This window comes from Oncorhynchus mykiss, chromosome 24 (genome assembly GCF_057628025.1).
Source record: "Oncorhynchus mykiss isolate SJ-2025 chromosome 24, ASM5762802v1, whole genome shotgun sequence".
Classification (NCBI taxonomy): domain Eukaryota; kingdom Metazoa; phylum Chordata; class Actinopteri; order Salmoniformes; family Salmonidae; genus Oncorhynchus; species Oncorhynchus mykiss.
Genome location: NC_143045.1, coordinates 17,694,405 through 17,712,608, shown reverse-complemented (window position 1 = coordinate 17,712,608; position 18,204 = coordinate 17,694,405). Strand labels below are relative to the sequence as shown.

Below are 18,204 nucleotides of genomic sequence, written 5' to 3'. Positions count from 1 at the left end.
AATATGTTTATTTTTCAGTTCAAGTTGGTTTAAATTGCTTGGCATCATTAGTCTTACGATCAAGGAAAATGGATTAGAAGAACATACGCCAGCCAGTATGATCATTGCTGTGGAATACTCAAAGAATTATTACACATGGACTAAATCAGCATTACTTGTAGGTTGTAGGCTGTGTTTCTGTACAGCACTTTGTGACATCTGCTGATGTAAAAAGGGCTTTATAAATACATTTGATTGATTGATTGAATTAAGGTAATCATTACATCATTCATTGTGTCATTGATTTAATTCACAAACAAACTGTTTTTTTCGGTTATATACCGTGCCTTCAGAAAGTATTCATACCCCTTGACTTATTCCATATATGCTGTGTTACAGCCTGATTTCAAAATGGATTAAATACAAAAAAGTGTCACCCATCTACATACAATACCCCATAATTTATTGAAAATGGAATACAGAAATATCTTATTTATTTTAAGTATTCACACACCTGAGTCAATACATGTTAGAAACTCCTTTGGCAGTGAATATAGCTGTGAGTCTTTCTGAGTAAGTCTCTAAGAGCTTTGCACATCTGGATCATACAATATTTTCACATTATTCTTCTTAAAACTCCTCAACCTCTGTCAAGTTGGTTGTTGATCCTTGCTAGACAACCATTTTCAGGTCTTGCCATATATTTTCAAGACGATATAAGTCAAAACTGTAACTAGGCCACTTAGGAACATTCAATGTCATCTTGGTAAGCAACTCCAGTGTATATTTGGCCTTGTGTTTTAGGTTATTGTCCTGCTGAAAGGTGAATTTGTCTCCCAGTGTCTGTTGAAAAGCAGACTGAAGCAGGTTTTCATCTAGTATTTTTACTGTGCTTAGCTTATTCCGTTTATTTTATCCCGACAAAATACTCCCTAGTCATTGCCGATGACAAGCATACCCATAACATGATGCAGACACCACCATGCTTGAAAAAATGACGAGTGGTACTCAGAGATATGTTGTTTTGATTTTTCGCCAAACATAAAGCTTTGTATTCAGGACATAAAGTTCATTTCTTTGCCCAATTTTATGCAGTTTTACTTTAGTGCCTTATTGCAAGCAGGATGCAGGTGCTCTTCCCTTGTGAGGAATTGGAAAACCTCCTTGGTCTTTGTGGTTGAATCTGTGTTTGGAATTCACTGCTCGACTGAGGGACCTTACAGTAAATTGTATGTGTGGGGTAGAGAGATGAGGTAGTCATTCAAAAATCATCTTAACAACTATTATTGCACACAGAGTGAGTCCATGCAAATTATTATGTGACTTGTTGAGTAAAGTTTTACTCCTGACCTTATTTAGGCTTGCCATAGCAAAGGGGTTGAATACTTATTGACTCAAGACATTTCAGCTTAAATGTTTTTATTAATTTGTAAAAAAAAAAAATCTAAAAACATAATTATACTTTGACAATAAAAATAAAATAAAATAAAATTGTATTTGTCATATGCACTGAATACAACAGCTGTCGACCTTACAGTGAAATGCTTACTTACAAGCCCTTAACTAACAATGCAGTTTTAGTACAGTGTCAATGTGCGGGGCACAGGTTAGTCGAGGTAATTGAGCTAATCTGTACATGTAGGTACTGTAGAAGTAAAGTGACTATGCATAGATAGTAAACAGAGAGTAACAGCAGCGTAAATGCAAATAGTCCAGGTAGCCATTTGATAAGCTGTTCAGGAGTTTTATGGCTTGGGAGTAGAAGCTGTTAAGAAGCTTTTTTGACCTAGACTTGGCGATCCGGTACCGCTTGCCATGCGGTAGCAGAGAGAACAGTCTATGACTAGGTTGGCTGGAGTCTTTGGCAATTTTTAGGTCCTTGCTCTGACTCAGCCTGGTATAGAGGTCCTGGATGGCAGGAAGCTTGACCCGAGTGATGTACTGGGCCATACACATTACCCTTTGTAGTGCCTTGCAGTTGAAGGCCAAGCAGTTGCCATACCAGGCGGTGACGGAACAAGTCAGGATGATCTCGATGGTGCAGCTGTAGAAATTTTTGAGGATCTGAGGACCCATGCCAAATCTTTTCAGTCTCCAGAGGGGTAATAGGTGTTGTCGTGCCCTCTTTACGACTGTCTTGGTGTGTTAGGACCATGATAATTTGAACTTGTAGCTCTCAACCTGCTTCACTACAGACCCAATGATGAGAATGGGGCTGTGCTCTGTCTTTCTTTTCCTGTAGTCCACAATCATCTCCTTTGTCTAGAACATGTTGAGGGAGAGGTTGTTATCCTGGCGCCACAATGCCAGGTCTCTGACCTCCTCCCTATAGGCTGTCTCATTGTTGTCGGTGATCAGACCTACCATTGTTGTGTCGTCGGAAAAATTAATGATGGTGTTGGAGTCGTGCTTGGCCAAGCAGTCATGGGTGAACAGGGAGTACAGGAGGGGACTGAGCACACACCCTGTGTTGAAGATCAGCGTGGCAGATGTGTTGTTATCTACCCTTATCACCTTGGTGCGGCATGATCATGAAGTCCGTGATCACACAGTCATCCTGAACAGCTGATGCTCTCATGCATGCTTTAGTGTTGAGCATAGAAGTATTTTAGCTTGTCTGGTAGGCTCGTGTCACTGGGCAGCTCGCGGCTGTGCTTCCTTTTGTAATACATAATAGTTTGCAAGCCCTGCCACATCCGACGAGCGCCAGAGTCGGTGTGGTATGATTCAATCTTAATCCTGTATTGACACTTTGCGTGTTTGATGGTTCGTCAGAGACCATAGCGGGATTTCTTATAAGCATCCGGGTTAGTGTCTTGCTCCTTGAAAGAGGCAGCTCTACCCTTTAGCTCAGTGCGGATGTTGCCTGTAATCCATGGCTTCTGGTTGGGGTACGTACGGTCACTGTGGAGACGATATCATCAATGCACATTTGATGAAGCCAGTGACTGATGTGGTGTACTCCTCGATGCCATCCGAAGAATCCCTGAATATAGTCCAGTCTGTGCTAGCAAAACATTCCTGTAGCTTAGCATCTGCATCATCTGACCACTTCCGTATTGAGCGAGCACTGGTACTTCCTGCTTTAGTTTTTGCTTGTAAGCAGGAATCAGGAGGATAGAATTATGGTCAGATTAGCCAAATGAATGGCGAGGGAGAGATTTGTACGCGTGTCTGTGTGTAGAGTAAAGGTGGTCCAGAGTTTTTTCCTCTGGTTACACATGCAACATCCTGGTAGAAATGTTTTCAAACTGATTTAAGTTTCCCTAGAAGCGTCGCCTCTGCTTATGGCCTTATAGAACTCGTTGAGTGCGGTCTTAGTGCTAGCTTCGGGTTTGTGGTGGTAAATAGACAGCTATAAAAATGTTAACGTACCATTCTTAAATTTGGGGTCACTTAGAAATGCCCTTGTTTTTGAAAGAAAAGCAATTTTTTGTCCATTAAAATAACATACATTTGATCAGTGTAGACATTGTTAATGGTGTAAATGGCTATTGTAGCAGGAAACGGATGATTTTTAATGGAAGATCTACATAGGCGTACAGAGGCCCATTATCAGCAACTATCACTCGTGTGTGTTCCAATGGCATGTTGTGTTAGCTAATCCAAGTTTATCATTTTAAAAGGCTAATTGATCATTAGAAAACCCTTTTGCAATTATGTTAGCGCAGCTGAAAACTGTTGTGCTGATTAAAGATACAATAAAACTGGCCTTTAGACTGGTTGAGTATCTGGAGCATCAGCCTTTGTGGGTTCGATTACAGGCTCAAAATGGCCAGAAACAAAGAACCTTCTTCTGAAACTCGTCAGTCTTTTCTTGTTCTGAGAAATGAAGAAAGCAAGAAACTGAAGATCTCGTACAACGCTGTGTACTACTCCCTTCACAGAACAGCGCAAACTGTCTCTAACCAGAATAGAAAGAGGAGTGGGAGGCTCCGGTGCACAACTGAGCAAGAGGACAAGTGCAATAGAGGGTCTAGTTTGACAAACAGACGTCTCACAAGTCCTCAACTGGCAGCTTCATTAAATAGTAACCGCAAAACACCAGTCTCAACATCAACGGGATGCTAGCCTTCTAGGCAGAGTTGCAAAGAAAAAGCCATATCTCAGACTGGCCAATAAAAATAAAAGATTAATATGGGCAAAATAACACAGACATTGGACAGAAGAAGATTTGGAAAAAAGTGTTATGGATAGACAAATCTAAGTTTGAGGTGTTCAGATCACAAAGAAGAACATTCGTGAGACGCAGAAAAAAATGAAAGATGCTGGAGGAGTGCTTGATGCCATCTGTGAAGCATGGTGAAGGTAATATGATGGCCTGGGGGGGCTTTGGTGGTGGTAAAGTGGGAGATTTGTACAGGGTAAAAGGGATCTTGAAGAAGGAAGGCTATCACTCCATTTTGCAACGCCATGCCATACCCTGTGGCTGGTGCTTAATTGGAGCCAATTCCCTCCTACAACAGGACGACACAAAGCACAGCTCCAAACTATGCAAGAACTATTTAAGGAAGAAGCAGTCAGCTGGTATTCTGTCTATAATGGAGTGGTCACCACAGTCACCAGATCTCAACTCTATTGAGATGTTGTGGGAGCAGATTGACCGTATTGCCCATCAAGCCAATCCAACTATTGGGAGGTGCTTCAGGAAGCATGGGGTAAAATCTCTTCAGATTTCAAACAAATTGACAACTAGAATGCCAAAGGTCTGCAAGGCTGTAATTGCTGCAAATGGAGGATTCTTTGACAAAAGCAACAGGACACAATTATTATTTCAATTAAAAATCATTATTTATAACCTTGTCAACATCTTGACTATATTTCCTATTCATTTTGCAACTCCTTTCATGTATGTCTTCATGGAAAACAAGGACATTTCTATGTGACCCCAAACTTTTGAACAGCAGTGTAGATGAAAACGCTCTTGGTAAATAGTGTGGTCTACAGCTTATCATGAGATACTCTACCACAGTCGAGCAAACCTTGAGACTTCCTTAATATTATATTTTGTTATTTACAAATAGACACAGACCGCCACCCGTGTCTTACCAGAGGTAGCTGTTCTATCTTGCCGATGCACCGAAATCCCAGCCAGCTGTATGTTATCCATGTCATTGTTCAGCCACGACTCAGTGAAACATAAGATATTACAGTTTTTAATGTCCCATTGGTAGGATAGTCTTGATCAGAGCTCATCCATTTTACTATCCACTGATTGCATGTTGGATAATAGGACTGATGGTAGAGGCAGATTACTCACTCGCCACCAGATTCTTACAAGGCACCCCGACCTACATCCCCGATATCTCTGTCTCTTATTCATACAATGACAGGATTTGGGCCTTGACGGGTGTCTGAAGTACATCCTTCGCATCCAACTCATTAAAGAAAAAATCTTTGTCCAGTACGAGGTGAGTAATCGCTGTCCTGATATCCAGGAGCTCTTTTTGGTCATAAGAGACGGTGGCAGAAACATTATGTACAAAATAAGTTACATTCCGGGGGTGACGGCAGTAAATTATGTTAGTTGCTCAGCGAAACTCCATATTTGGTAAGTAACAATCTTATTTTGACATTATAACGCTTGCAGAGCTGTCTAAAGGGAAAATAAATGGAAGATAACTCGGCTAGAGAGGAGACTAGTCATATTCCTCATCTCCTCCTCTGCCCAGATACTAGTTCAGGCTTAGCCTAAAGATCTGTGAAAGCTCTCAGAGCCAGTGGATGGAGACGGGAGAGTAATGGTTCACTGAACTTTTAACAAGGGGTGGAGAATGCTAGCAATTAGCTAAGTGTGTTCACGCGTGCGACTGTGTGCACATGTGCTCCATAGACTTCCAGGCGTTTCATTATCCTGTAAAAAGGACCAATTATTAGACACCCAAAGCGCAAGGTCTTCAAAGTGACTATATTAGTCACCAGCTTTCTCTTAATTGGCGTAAACACTCATGTCCTTTACTGTGCCTTTAAAGAAAATGTCTCTCGTCACAGTTATTATTGGAAAAACCATCAATGACCATGGATAAATTAGGCATGCTCTGGATTGTAAAACAAGTTCTATTAAATCACTAATTTGTTTGCCATCCAGTCATTAGAAGTCCTTTTTGCTCTACAACTTTGCAATAAACTCGGGCCCTTATAGGTCTCTATAGGGTTTCAATGAACAGACCATCAGACATAGAGGCTTTTAAAATAGGTTTTCATTTGTATTCGGCTCTCTAGTTTTGGATTTGTTTGGTCTGGCTTTAATAAAATTCATGGCCAGCTAATGGTCGGTAAACATGTCAGTGCTTATTCCTCTGGCTGATACGCAAACTATAAACTAAACATAGCGCGGATACGCCCTATGGGGCTAAATCTGTTAGCTTAAGTCTCGTGGACAAAACGAGCCCATTCAATTTGAACTCAAAACAATCGGAGCAATGTTATTGTCTAATGGAGGATGCCAAAACATGGTTCAACATCGTAGACTAAATAAGATGTTTGTTCCAGTGCCTCAGAGGTAAGCCAGATCCATTTCATGGGAAACCATGTAATCGTTTGCAAAAATTCTCAGATGTTTGACTTATAAACTATATAGATTGCTAATGCAGGAAATGGCATGTTATGTTCACGGTGAATACCAGATAGAAACTACTTTACATCCTATATGGGATTAAATCAGGTTACTGGTCATTTATTGGTTAATTCTGCCAGTCTCCTTTGCCTCCGGTATGACTTCCAATCATATGCATTCCAAAAGACTCCCATGACCAAATCATTCTTAGAGAACACTTAGAGTTTGAGCTAGACATTAAGATGAGCGATAAGAAACCAATGACTTCATACTGTAGGTCAGCATAGTTCACATTTCTTAGCTGATGTCAATGAGTACCTAATTGGGTTGGTTCTTGTGAACCCAATGCCCCTTACTGGGTTCTGCTCTGCCCAGTAGTATGGTGTGGTAGCTACAGTACAGTAGTTATGATAGGACGGGCTTCTGGCCAGCGGAAAATTGGAGCAGAAATTACATTCACTCCATCTGCCCTCCCTTTCATCCCTGAGACAGGAAATCCTCCCTTTGATTGTGAAATGCAGGTCTGGCAGGTCAGGTTGAAGTGGCGAACAATCATTCCACCCTGCGGGTAAAGTACAGGACACTACCTGGGGGCTCTGCCATGGAGCTGGCATGGCATGGCATTAACTGAGCTGAGGGAGGAGGGTGGAACACAACCACACACTCATGTAGTGAAATGGCCTGGAGTGGACAGACACAAGCATGCATACACACATTTAAGAGCACACACACACAAATCAATCCATTGAATTGCACACTCACACATACAGTACAGTGCCTTCGGAAAGTATACAGACCCGTTGACTATTTCCACATTTTATTACATTACAACCTAAACTGGATTAAATCAATAATCATTAATAATAATAATAATCAAAATCCTCATCAATCTACACACAATACCCCAAAATGACAAAGCGAAAACAGGTTTTTCAAATTAAAAATCTATTAAAAATAAAATAAAACAGAAATAACTTACTTACATAATTATTCAGATCCTTTGCTATGAGACTCAAAATTGAGCTCAGGTGCATCCTGCTTCCATTGATCAACCTTGAGATGTTTCTACAACTTGATTGGAGTCTACCTGTGGTAAGTTCAATCGATTGGACATGATTTGGAATGGCACACACCTGTCTATGTAAGGAATGGAAGAAGTTTGGAAACACCAAGACTCCTCCTAGAGCTGGCCGCCCGGCCAAACTGGATAATCAGGGGAGAAAGACCTTTGTCAGGGAGGTGACCAAGAACCCGATGTTCCCTCTGACAGAGCTCTAGAGTTCATCTGTGGAGATGGAAGAACCTTCCAGAAGGACAAACATCTCTGCAGCACTCCACCAATCAGGCATTTATGGTAGAGTGGCCAGACGGAAGCCACTCCTCAGTAAAAGGCTCATGACAGCCCTCTTGGGCAGCCAAGACAATGAGGGAGTGGCTTCGGGACAAGTCTCTGAATGTCCTTGAGGCCCAGCCAGAGCCCGGACTTGAACCCGATCGAACATGGAGAGACCTGAAAATAGCTGTGCAGCAGAGTTTGAGAGGATCTGCAAAGAAGATGGGAGAACTCCCCAAATACAGGTGTGCCAAGCTTGTAGCGTCATAACCAAGAAGACTTGAGGCTGTAATTGCTGCCAAAGGTGCCTCAACAAAGTACAGAGTAAAGGGTCTGAATACTTATGTAAATGTGATATATCTGTTTTATATATTTTTTTTATAAATTAGCAAACATTTATAAAAACCTGTTTTTGCTTTGTCATTATGGGGTATTGTGTGCACATTGACGTGTATTTTTAAAAAAAAATCAATTTTAGATGAACTCTGTAACCTAACAAAATGTGGAAAAAGTCAAGGGGTCTGAATAATTTTTGAAGGCGCTGTACACCATCCTCAGAGTATTTTGCTAAATGTTGTAGACTCTTAGAAAAAGGGGTTCCAAAAGGGTTCTTTGGCAACCCCCATAAGATAACCTTTTTTGGTTCCAGGTAGAACCCTTTTTGGTTCCATGTAGAACCCTCTGTGTAAAGGATTCTAGATGGCACCCTTGACAGCCCTCTCTGAATGTTCAGCCATGTGATTTTTTTTTCCTTTGGAACCTTGAGCCTTGTGTGTTTAGCAAGTTCTTACAACTCAGCCAGCCATTAAGACCACAAGTCCAAACAGTAAGGAAACCCAATCGCCTCTTCTTCCCATCATCCAACTCCCTCACCATCTCAATTAAGAGCAGTTAGACTAGAGAGCATCCTCTCTCTGATCTATCTTGGACCGATTCAGCTGTGAGCTCATTTGTTTTCCAAGGACATGGCTGCCACTCTCTTTCAAATAAATATTCACTCAAACCGACCCCTATTTACACTCTTAAACATTGTGTTTTTAAAACAACATGCAACGTCATAAAAACCATGTTAAAAATTCTAGCTCCGTAGCACAACCATTCAAATCCCTGCTGGCATGTACTGAGTTTTATTGAGAATAAATTTTCAGTTAAATGAAAACAGACCAGATAGACAAAATATTTTCCCTCTCTGCTAATCAGATTTTGGTGTGCAATTTGGGTGATTTATGTGAATATGACTGACTCTGTTGTCCTCGCTAACCTTTCTCTCCAAATGAGTGACTCAGTGTGGGCTTCAGCAGGCGCGGTGTTGTGCTCCAGTGTAGATTTTCACAGTTTATGTTAACTTTCCACCAGAAACACGACTGCATGAGCTGACTTATTAGCGTGCTTTGTTCCATTCCTTCATGGTTTGCTTTGGCTGGGGGATGCCATAAGTTTCCCCCTCTTTATTCCTCTCTCTGTCTCTCTCTCTCTGTCTGTCTCTCTCTCTCTCTCTCTCTCTCTCTCTCTCTCTCTCTGTCTCTCTCTCTCTCTCTCTCTCTCTCTCTCTCTCTCTCTCTCTCTCATACCTCACTCTCCTTCTCTAACACACACATCTCTCTCCCTTTCTTCTTCCCTCTCTCTCCCTTCTTCCCACCTTACAGTTAAGGGGTTCTTACAGTATATTTCCGAATCCTGTAGCCTGTAGCAGACAAACGTTCTTGCTGATTACCTTGTTGAGTAGCACTGACGTCTCACATGCTAAACTCCTCCTAGGGGCTGAGAGAGAGAAAGAACATTGATGTGGCAATGGTGGCAGTAAACTTTTTACAATGTCACAGCATGTTACGTAAAACCATGGCCAAACCTCCCTCTATGCAGCAACAGCATACCCACAGGTTTTTTCCCTCCTGCTTCCCCCATTTGCCCAACTGAACATGACCAGAAAAGGTCCGTCTTCATGTATTCACTATACTGCCAAAATTCAACTGACAGAAATACCTTGTAATAACTTGTAATATTTTACTTAACTACTTAATAGCTGGACCTAGTGGACTACATACCAATGCACTGCCTACATTCACATCATATTCTGCATAAATAAAAACATGAGGGCCTTTGACATGTGGCTTAAATGAATTAGTCTTCAACAACAACACATGTAAAAGTCATTAAATATAATCTACATCATTTTAAGGTCCTCAGCTTCTACACTACACCATTTTGAGGTGATACAAACCAGGTTTTTCTTTCAAATATATAATGTTATAATTGAGGCCTGAGCTCACCGCTCACAGAGAAGAGCTGTGTGGTTAGTCGTCCCAGAACAACTAGTGGTTTCTTCTTGTTTCGGTTGGGTTCCTTCTACACATAAGGCAGCCATTTATGACCTATAGAACGTCTATCTCGGGACTGGGCTGGACCTCGGCTAGGAAATCGGTAGAGACGGGGAACATGAATATGCAATGTTAAGACTTGGTCAAAATGTTCCCTGTTCCTCCAACTGCAATACCTCATCTCACTGCTAGCTTAAAACAAAGGCATTTTTGATATTGAGACTTTGCCTTGACCTCTTACTGTACCATAGTTTTGTTTTGCACTACATCATGGGTTTGACTCATCCCACAGGCAAGCGAGACTAGATTTTTGGTTGTCTAGATTCAAGATTACTTTGAATAAGGAGTGAGTGGTTAGCTGTACAATGGGTTGAGGGTTAGGCTGTGGGTACGTAAGTTAGAGTGTTGGTCATGGCTGAGGTTTGAAATATAGTCATTTAAAAACTATGGATTGCAGTCTAGATGTTGGACCGTTAGATTAGTGTCGTGAAGTCATACAGAGCTGTCCCTGACCAGGTATGTTACCTGTCTGTCTCTCCAGGTGTGTATGTGCCGGCTGGTGCTGGAGTCAGACCAGGAGCAGGAGGATCTGGACCAGGTGCTGGCCTCTACCCAGGTAACATATTAGCTACCTACGCCTGCACAGCGCAACACATGACACAACATGTCTCTTTCTATAAAGTACAGCGACGTCCGGTGAGGTCTGAGGCCGGAAGCCCGCCCATCTGACGTCTATCCTTCTGGTTAAAGACATCAGTGACTTAGGAGTTGACTGTTGACCCTCAGTTTTAAAAATCTCTCGGTCACGATGGAGATGATGACAAGGGGTGAGAGTTGTCCTTGATCAATATTTGTTTCAGTGCAGAAAATATTCTCTTAACTGATGCTGTTGACTGTTGTCCACAGAGCCAGTCTCTGCCGTTGACACCACTCAGATTGAAATTATTTCTGTCTTTGACGTAAGTCCCTAATGTCAGGTGTGGGTCTTCCATCCCTTATCACCCCTTGTTTCGCTAAAAAATCCAACTTTGAAAACTATTTCAGATGCAATATACAGTAGGACTTGTTGGCCGATCCCCCTGTACTGGTACAGCTCTACGACTCATACCACTCCTCTCAGGATGCCTCCCCCTTGACCCATCTTCCTCTACCTTCTTCACTGTCTCAGCATACAACAACGTCTGTACTATTCTAACTCTGGAAACCTCAACCTGCCTCTCTCGCACCGGACATTTCTGAACCCCAGCCCCATGGGGACCAGTACAATTAACACATACCACTACTTTCCCCAATGCTCCACATTCCTTTCCCTCATGCCCTTCTGCACACTTCTCACGCTTTTCTCCTATGCACTGCTACCACATGCCCATAGGCTTGACACCTGTAACAAGGTAATGTATTTGGCACAAAAGCTTGTATGGGATAACTTACAGTACCAGTCAAAAGTTTGGACACACCTACTCCTTACAGCTAAAAAAAAAATGGGACTATTTTCTACATTGTAAAATAATAGTGCAGACATCAAAACTATGAAATAAAACATACATGTAGTAAGCAAAAAAGTGTTGAAAAAATCCTAATATATTTTATGTTTGAGATTATTCAAAGTAGCCATCCTTTGCCTTGATGACAGCTTTGCACAACAGACAAATCTGTGTTTGGCAGAGGCCAGGAGAACGCTACCTGCCCGAATACATCGTGCCAACTATAATGTTTGGTAGTGGAGGATTAATGGTCTGGGGCTGTTTTTCATGGTTCAGGCCAGGGCCCTTAGTTCCAGTGAAGGGAAATCTTAACTCTACGGCATACAATGACATTCTAGACGATTCTGTGCTTCCAACTTTATGGCAACAGTTTCGGGAAGGCCCTTTCCTGTTTCAGAAATGTGACCAACCGGCTCGATTCTCACACTGGACTCTCTGGCCGAGGAGTAAGGTTGATCCAAGCTTTCTGAACTAACAACAGCAGTCAAGCACCCAAGCTACCTGGCTAACGTTGGCTAGCTTGCTAGCTACTTCCAGGCACAAATGAGAGAACCGCTCACTCTGAACATTTTACTCTCCCTAGCAGAGCTGGTAATTTACGCTGTTTTTATGTTATCCAGAGCGTTGGTGACTGCAACTGTAATGCTGGCAACAATTTAATTACATTTTTTTGCCCAAGATTACAGACAAAGGCCAAATTCAATGGGTGTTGAGTGTTCGTAAATGTGTCAGTTATTCTGCGCTCAAACATGTAATGTTAGCTAGCTAGCCAGCCAGCTAACATTAGCTAGCTAGCTAACATTACATTTTAACTTGAAATAAAAATGACTTTCTGACAATATTAGAAACGTGTAATATCTGAAAATGTAGCTAGCTAGATGTATTGTATACAGGTAACGAAGACTGGTGTTTTCTCCATCTCCTTAGCTATTTATTTTATTTTATTTATTTCACCTTTATTTAACCAGGTAGGCGGCTAGTTGAGAACAAGTTCTCATTTACAACTGCAACCTGGCCAAGATAAAGCATAGCAGTGTGAACAGACAACAACACAGAATTACACATGGAGTAAACAATAAACAAGCCAATAACACAGTAGAAAAAAAAGCGGAAAAGAGTCTATATACATTGTGTGCAAAAGGCATGAGGAGGTAGGCTAATAATTACAATTTAACAGATTAACACTGGAGTGATACATGTTCAGATGGTCATGTGCAGGTAGAGATACTGATGTGCAAAAGAGCAGAAAAGTAAATAAATAAAAACAGTATGGGGATGAGGTAGGTAAATCGGGTGGGCTATTTACCGATGGACTATGTACAGCTGCAGCGACCGGTTAGCTGCTCAGATAGCAGATGTTTAAAGTTGGTGAAGGAGATAAAAGTCTCCAACTTCAACGATTTTTGCAATTCGTTCCAGTCACAGGCAGCAGAGAACTGGAAGGAAAGGCGGCCAAATGAGGTGTTGGCTTTAGGGATGATCAGTGAGATACACCTGCTGGAGCGCATGCTACGGGTGGGTGTTGCCATCGTGAACTGAGATAAGGCGGAGCTTTACCTAGCATGGACTTGTAGATGACCTGGAGCCAGTGGGTCTGGCGACGAATATGTAGCGAGGTCCAGCCGACTAGAGCATACAGGTCGCAGTGGTGGGTGGTATAAGGTGCCTTACTAACAAAACGGATGGCACTGTGATAAACTGCATACAGTTTGCTGAGTAGAGTTTTGGAAGCTATTTTGTAGATGACATCGCCGAAGTCGAGGATCGGTAGGATAGTCAGTTTTACTAGGGTAAGTTTGCGGCGCGAGTGAAGGAGGCTTTGTTGCAAAATAGAAAGCCTATTCTAGATTTGATTTTGGATTGGAGATGTTTGATATGAGTCTGGAAGGAGAATTTACAGTCTAGCCAGACACCTAGGTACTTATAGATGTCCACATATTCTAGGTCGGAACCATCCAGGTTCAGTTGGAGCAGTTGGAGGCCACGGAAGGAGTGTTGTATGGCATTGAAGCTCGTTTGGAGGTAAGATAGCACAGTGTCCAAGGAAGGGCCAGAAGTATACAGAATGGTGTCGTCTGCGTAGAGGTGGATCAGGGAATCGCCCGCAGCAAGAGCAACATCATTGATATATACAGAGAAAAGAGTCGGCCCGAGAATTGAACCCTGTGGCACCCCCATAGAGACTGGCAGAGGACCGGACAACATGCCCTCCGATTTGACACACTGAACTCTGTCTGCAATGTAGTTGGTGAACCAGGCAAGTCAGTCATTAGAAAAACCGAGGCTACTGAGTCTGCCGATAAGAATATGGTGATTGACAGAGTCGAAAGCCTTGGCCAGGTCGATGAAGACGGCTGCACAGTACTGTCTTTTATCGATGGAGGTTTCAATATAGTACCTTGAGCGTGGCTGAGGTGCACCCGTGACCGGCTCGGAAACCAGATTGCACAGCGGAGAAGGTACGTTGGGATTCGAGATGGTCAGTGATCTGTTTGTTTACTTGGCTTTCGAAGACCTTAGATAGGCAGGGCAGGATGGATATAGGTCCGTAACAGTTTGGGTCCATGGTGTCTCCCCCTTTGAAGAGGGGGATGACCGGGGCAGCTTTCCAGTCCTTGGGGATCTCAGACGATATGAAAGAGAGGTTGAACAGGCTGGTAATAGGGGTTGCGACAATGGCGGCGGATAGTTTCAGAAATAGAGGGTCCAGATTGTCAAGCCCAGCTGATTTGTACGGGTCCATGTTTTGCAGCTCTTTCAGAACATCTGCTATCTGGATTTGGGTAAAGGAGAAGCTGGGGAGGCTTGGGCGAGTAGCTGCAGGGGGGGGCGGAGCTGTTGGCCGAGGTTGGAGTAGCCAGGAGGAAGGCATGGCCAGCCGTTGAGAAATGCTTGTTGAAGTTTTCGATTATCATGGATTTATCGGTGGTGACCGTGTTACCTAGCCTCAGTGCAGTGGGCAGCTGGGAGGAGGTGCTCTAATACTCTAATTCCACTGATTTCAAAACTCAATCTCTCGGCATGTCCAGTCATTATCTCAGCCAATCATGGCTAGCGGGAAGGTTGCTAACTTTTTCTGTGGCTAAACCAACTAGGCTCGTAATTTAACAATTGTATTCGTATTTACAGATGGTATACAAGTTTGTTATTAAGACACATTAAAGGTCACATGTTCCAGAAGGCATTACTGCAAAAAAACACATTTAGATTTTTTAAAATTGCGTTCAAATGGCTCTCCTGTAAAGTAGTGACGCGCGACATACGCCTAGTTTCCTGAAACGAGTCACAAATGGTTTGTCAGGATCGGTGTGGCAGAACATGAATGACCTGCACAGAGCCCTGACCTCAACCTCATCAAACATCTTTGGGATTAATTGGAACGCTGACTGCAAGCCAGGCCTAATCGCCCAACATCAGTGGCCAACCTCACTAATGCTTTTGAGGCTGAATGAAAGTAAATCCCTGCAGCAATGTTCCAACATCTAGTAGAAAGCCTTCCCAGAAGAGCGGAGGCTGTTATAACAGCAAAGGGAGGACCCACTCCATATTAATGGCCATGATTTTAGAATAAGATGTTCGACGAGCAGGTGACCACATACTTTTGGCCATGTAGTGTAGATCATACAGCGTATTGTACAGCATACAACATACACCTTTCATGTTTCCCAGCACACAACACAAAACCTGTATGACTAAATTACTGTAGCATTACTTGCTGAAGAAATAAAGGCACATGTTGGGTCACAGTCTATTATTGCAACCCACAGTTTAACCATTAGCCCTGTGCCTGTAGTGTACAGTACTGCAAGTCTCCAACTCAACCACAAACCAACCAGCGATCACCACTGCTCTCCCTCTCCAAACCCACTAAGAGCCGACCTTGGCTGTTGGGTTTCACTTGTGTTCAGCATGTAAAATATTAACAACCTCCAGGACAGTTGAACCACACACCTCCAGCCTTAAAACGAGCCTTAAATGATGGGCAGGCCGAGCCGGGCAACTTGGAATGGTCCGAAGAGTCTGTCTCATACGTGGCTCTCTTAATCATTACCGTCATACACAAAAACGCAATATTGCTTGTAATTTTTCTCTCTCTCGCACCTTACTATTTCCCATCGTACTGTACCATTTCCCTCTGGATAAGTATAATGTAGCTGTGCCGTAGGTTTTCACTGTAACATCATTGAGGCCATAAATTACAGTGAAATACAGTGTGAGGAAGCGTGAGTTGCCACACCGACCCATTGCATTCCACTCCTCACTCTGAGGTTGGAAGATGTCTCTGTGATACAGTTGGAGATTTAGAGTGTGCCCCAAATTGCACCCTATTCCAGACATGGTGCACTGCTTCTGACTAGGGTCCTGGTCAAAAGTGGTACACTATATAGGGAATAGGGTGCCATTTGGGACTCAAACTTAGAAGATTTAAAGATGTAGAGATTTAGAGCCTCCTACCCACCACAGTGGTCTAGTCTCTGTGTGGAGATATCTGGTCAGGTCAGAGACCGAAGTGAGGGAGGGAGCAGCCAGGGGGAAAGCTAAAACAAACGTCAAACCTTTCAATCTAACTCTTTTTTTCTGCTTCTCTTCTGTTTTCTTGTGCTTTTCTTGTTTTACCAACAGGAGCTGGTGGGATACCTGCAGGAGCAGGCTACAAACCAGCTAAAACTGGTGGTGAGTAGAAAACACTTACTGCAAAGCCCTCCTCTAATAATTGTCCCTTAGCTGGACTAATAGAGACAGCATCTACAGTATGCTGCTGTTGAGACCTACAGTCATTCCGTGAACAATGACTACAGATACAGGGTTTTCAAAACCACAACGTTGTCACAGAGCTTGAGCTCCCTGTCTTGCGTGTAGGCCAGGGGACTGAACTGGGTTACAAGCACCAGGCCACCCTCAGCACAGCAATTCACATAGAGAGATATGGAGAGTGGTTATTATATATGGCCTTTGTCTTATCACACTGTCATGGCAGAGACACACCCAGCAGCATGCATACTGAACACCCTGACCACTACAGTACACCACGTTAACTACCACGCCACCACACTTGTTAAGTCTGTAGCTATTTCACAAAACTGCTGGAGAATAGGAATAGTTTTGCACGGTTTAGCCTGGTTCCATCTCAGAAAGCTCAAGGTGTGATTTCTCCTCCACTCAACCACATGGCCACAAGCTAAGCTACTAGTTTAGTCATGGTGCTGGTTCTAATGACATGTTGTTGTTGGGCAACACAGTGCTCAGACACAACCACTGTCATTAATTCTGGTTTAACAAGGTGTACAGGGAGTTAGAGTGTTCTCCTCACACCTATAAAACCACAGCGTGCTGTCCTGTCCTCCATGTGGGTGTGTTCTGTGTTGCTGTCAGGGAATGGCTATGCAGTAAGGGAAGTGTTATCTTATAGGCTTACATACTGTAGTAAGTGTTGATGATGACAATGATGACAATGACGGTGATAATGATTATAATGACAATAAAGAAGATGATGGTGACAGTAATGACAAAGACCTGTTGTCTAACCAGACCTTATGTTTCCCCCAGCTGGAGGATATGGAGGACGGGGTGGTGTTGGTGCTGGAGGTCTGGTCCCTGGTGGCGGGGCTGGAGGCATAGGAGCAGGAGGCCTCGGAGGAGGAGGTGTGTACTTATCTACAGAACATTGAAAGTTGAGACTTCAACATTTATATTAAAGCACTTACACTGTCAACTATAGCACTCTCTTTGAATGTGCAGTGTCGATGATGGAACTAAATATGTTTATTCAACTATAGTGTATTTCTATAATTTGTAGATTCATTATTGTGTGCTTTGTTCAACAGGAGTCGGTGGAAAGGGCCCCAAACCTGGTAAGCTATCTGCTCCAACTCACTCTTTCGCACTCTATACTGTTTTATACAGTTCTTTAGAAGGAACAAGACAGGTACCGGTACTGTACCAGACTAGTCTGATAGTATCAAGTCAGAGTATCCTGTTATGCTTTTAACTAGGAAAATTCCTCTCGTACATTGTTGTCTAAGAAACCTTACTGAAGTGTTTTAAAGAGGAAGGAAATGAGAGTTCTTATTGAGAGCAGGAGGTGGGTAATGTAGCTATTAGCTAATCTGTATAGAATGCATTAGAGTGCATGTCAATGATGGGCGAAACCTGTAGTGTAGCATTCTGTAGTTCAATGAGGGGTTACCTCTCTTGATGGACTGTCAGCTACATCTCCCTTATCACCCCTATGTTTTCATCGTGGTTGAGTCGCCCCGGGTTTGGCAGCTATTTGGGAAGTCCTGTCTGGGATCCATTGATGAGAACAGGGGGACCCTGTCTCCTCCCTCACTCAACCCCTCCGCCACTATTCCATCCCTGCATCACAACATCGCTTCACCTCTCCTCAACCCCTACACGTCCCAGACTGAGTGATGATTGGCAGTGTGAACTCCCTCCAACGCGCTGATTGTTTTTGTAACCTTAGGCCGAGCTGATTAATGTTTTGTAACGTTAGGCCGACACAATATCTGGAAACCTCCTTGTTGAAGTTTT

General features: G+C 42.9%; 1 protein-coding gene across 50 annotated transcripts in view; it reads left to right on the top strand.

Moving 5' to 3' along the window:
* LOC110503876 (uncharacterized) overlaps positions 1-18,204 on the top strand; it is a 90,933-nt gene that overhangs the window by 15,465 nt on the left and 57,264 nt on the right. For all 50 annotated transcript variants that reach the window (XM_090218516.1, XM_090218520.1, XM_021582453.3 and 47 more), the window contains exons 2-5: positions 10,728-10,802; positions 16,294-16,344; positions 17,218-17,313; positions 17,496-17,522. In XM_090218516.1, coding sequence (XP_090074642.1) covers positions 10,728-10,802; positions 16,294-16,344; positions 17,218-17,313; positions 17,496-17,522 — 249 coding nt within the window. The remainder of the gene's footprint in view (positions 1-10,727; positions 10,803-16,293; positions 16,345-17,217; positions 17,314-17,495; positions 17,523-18,204) is intronic.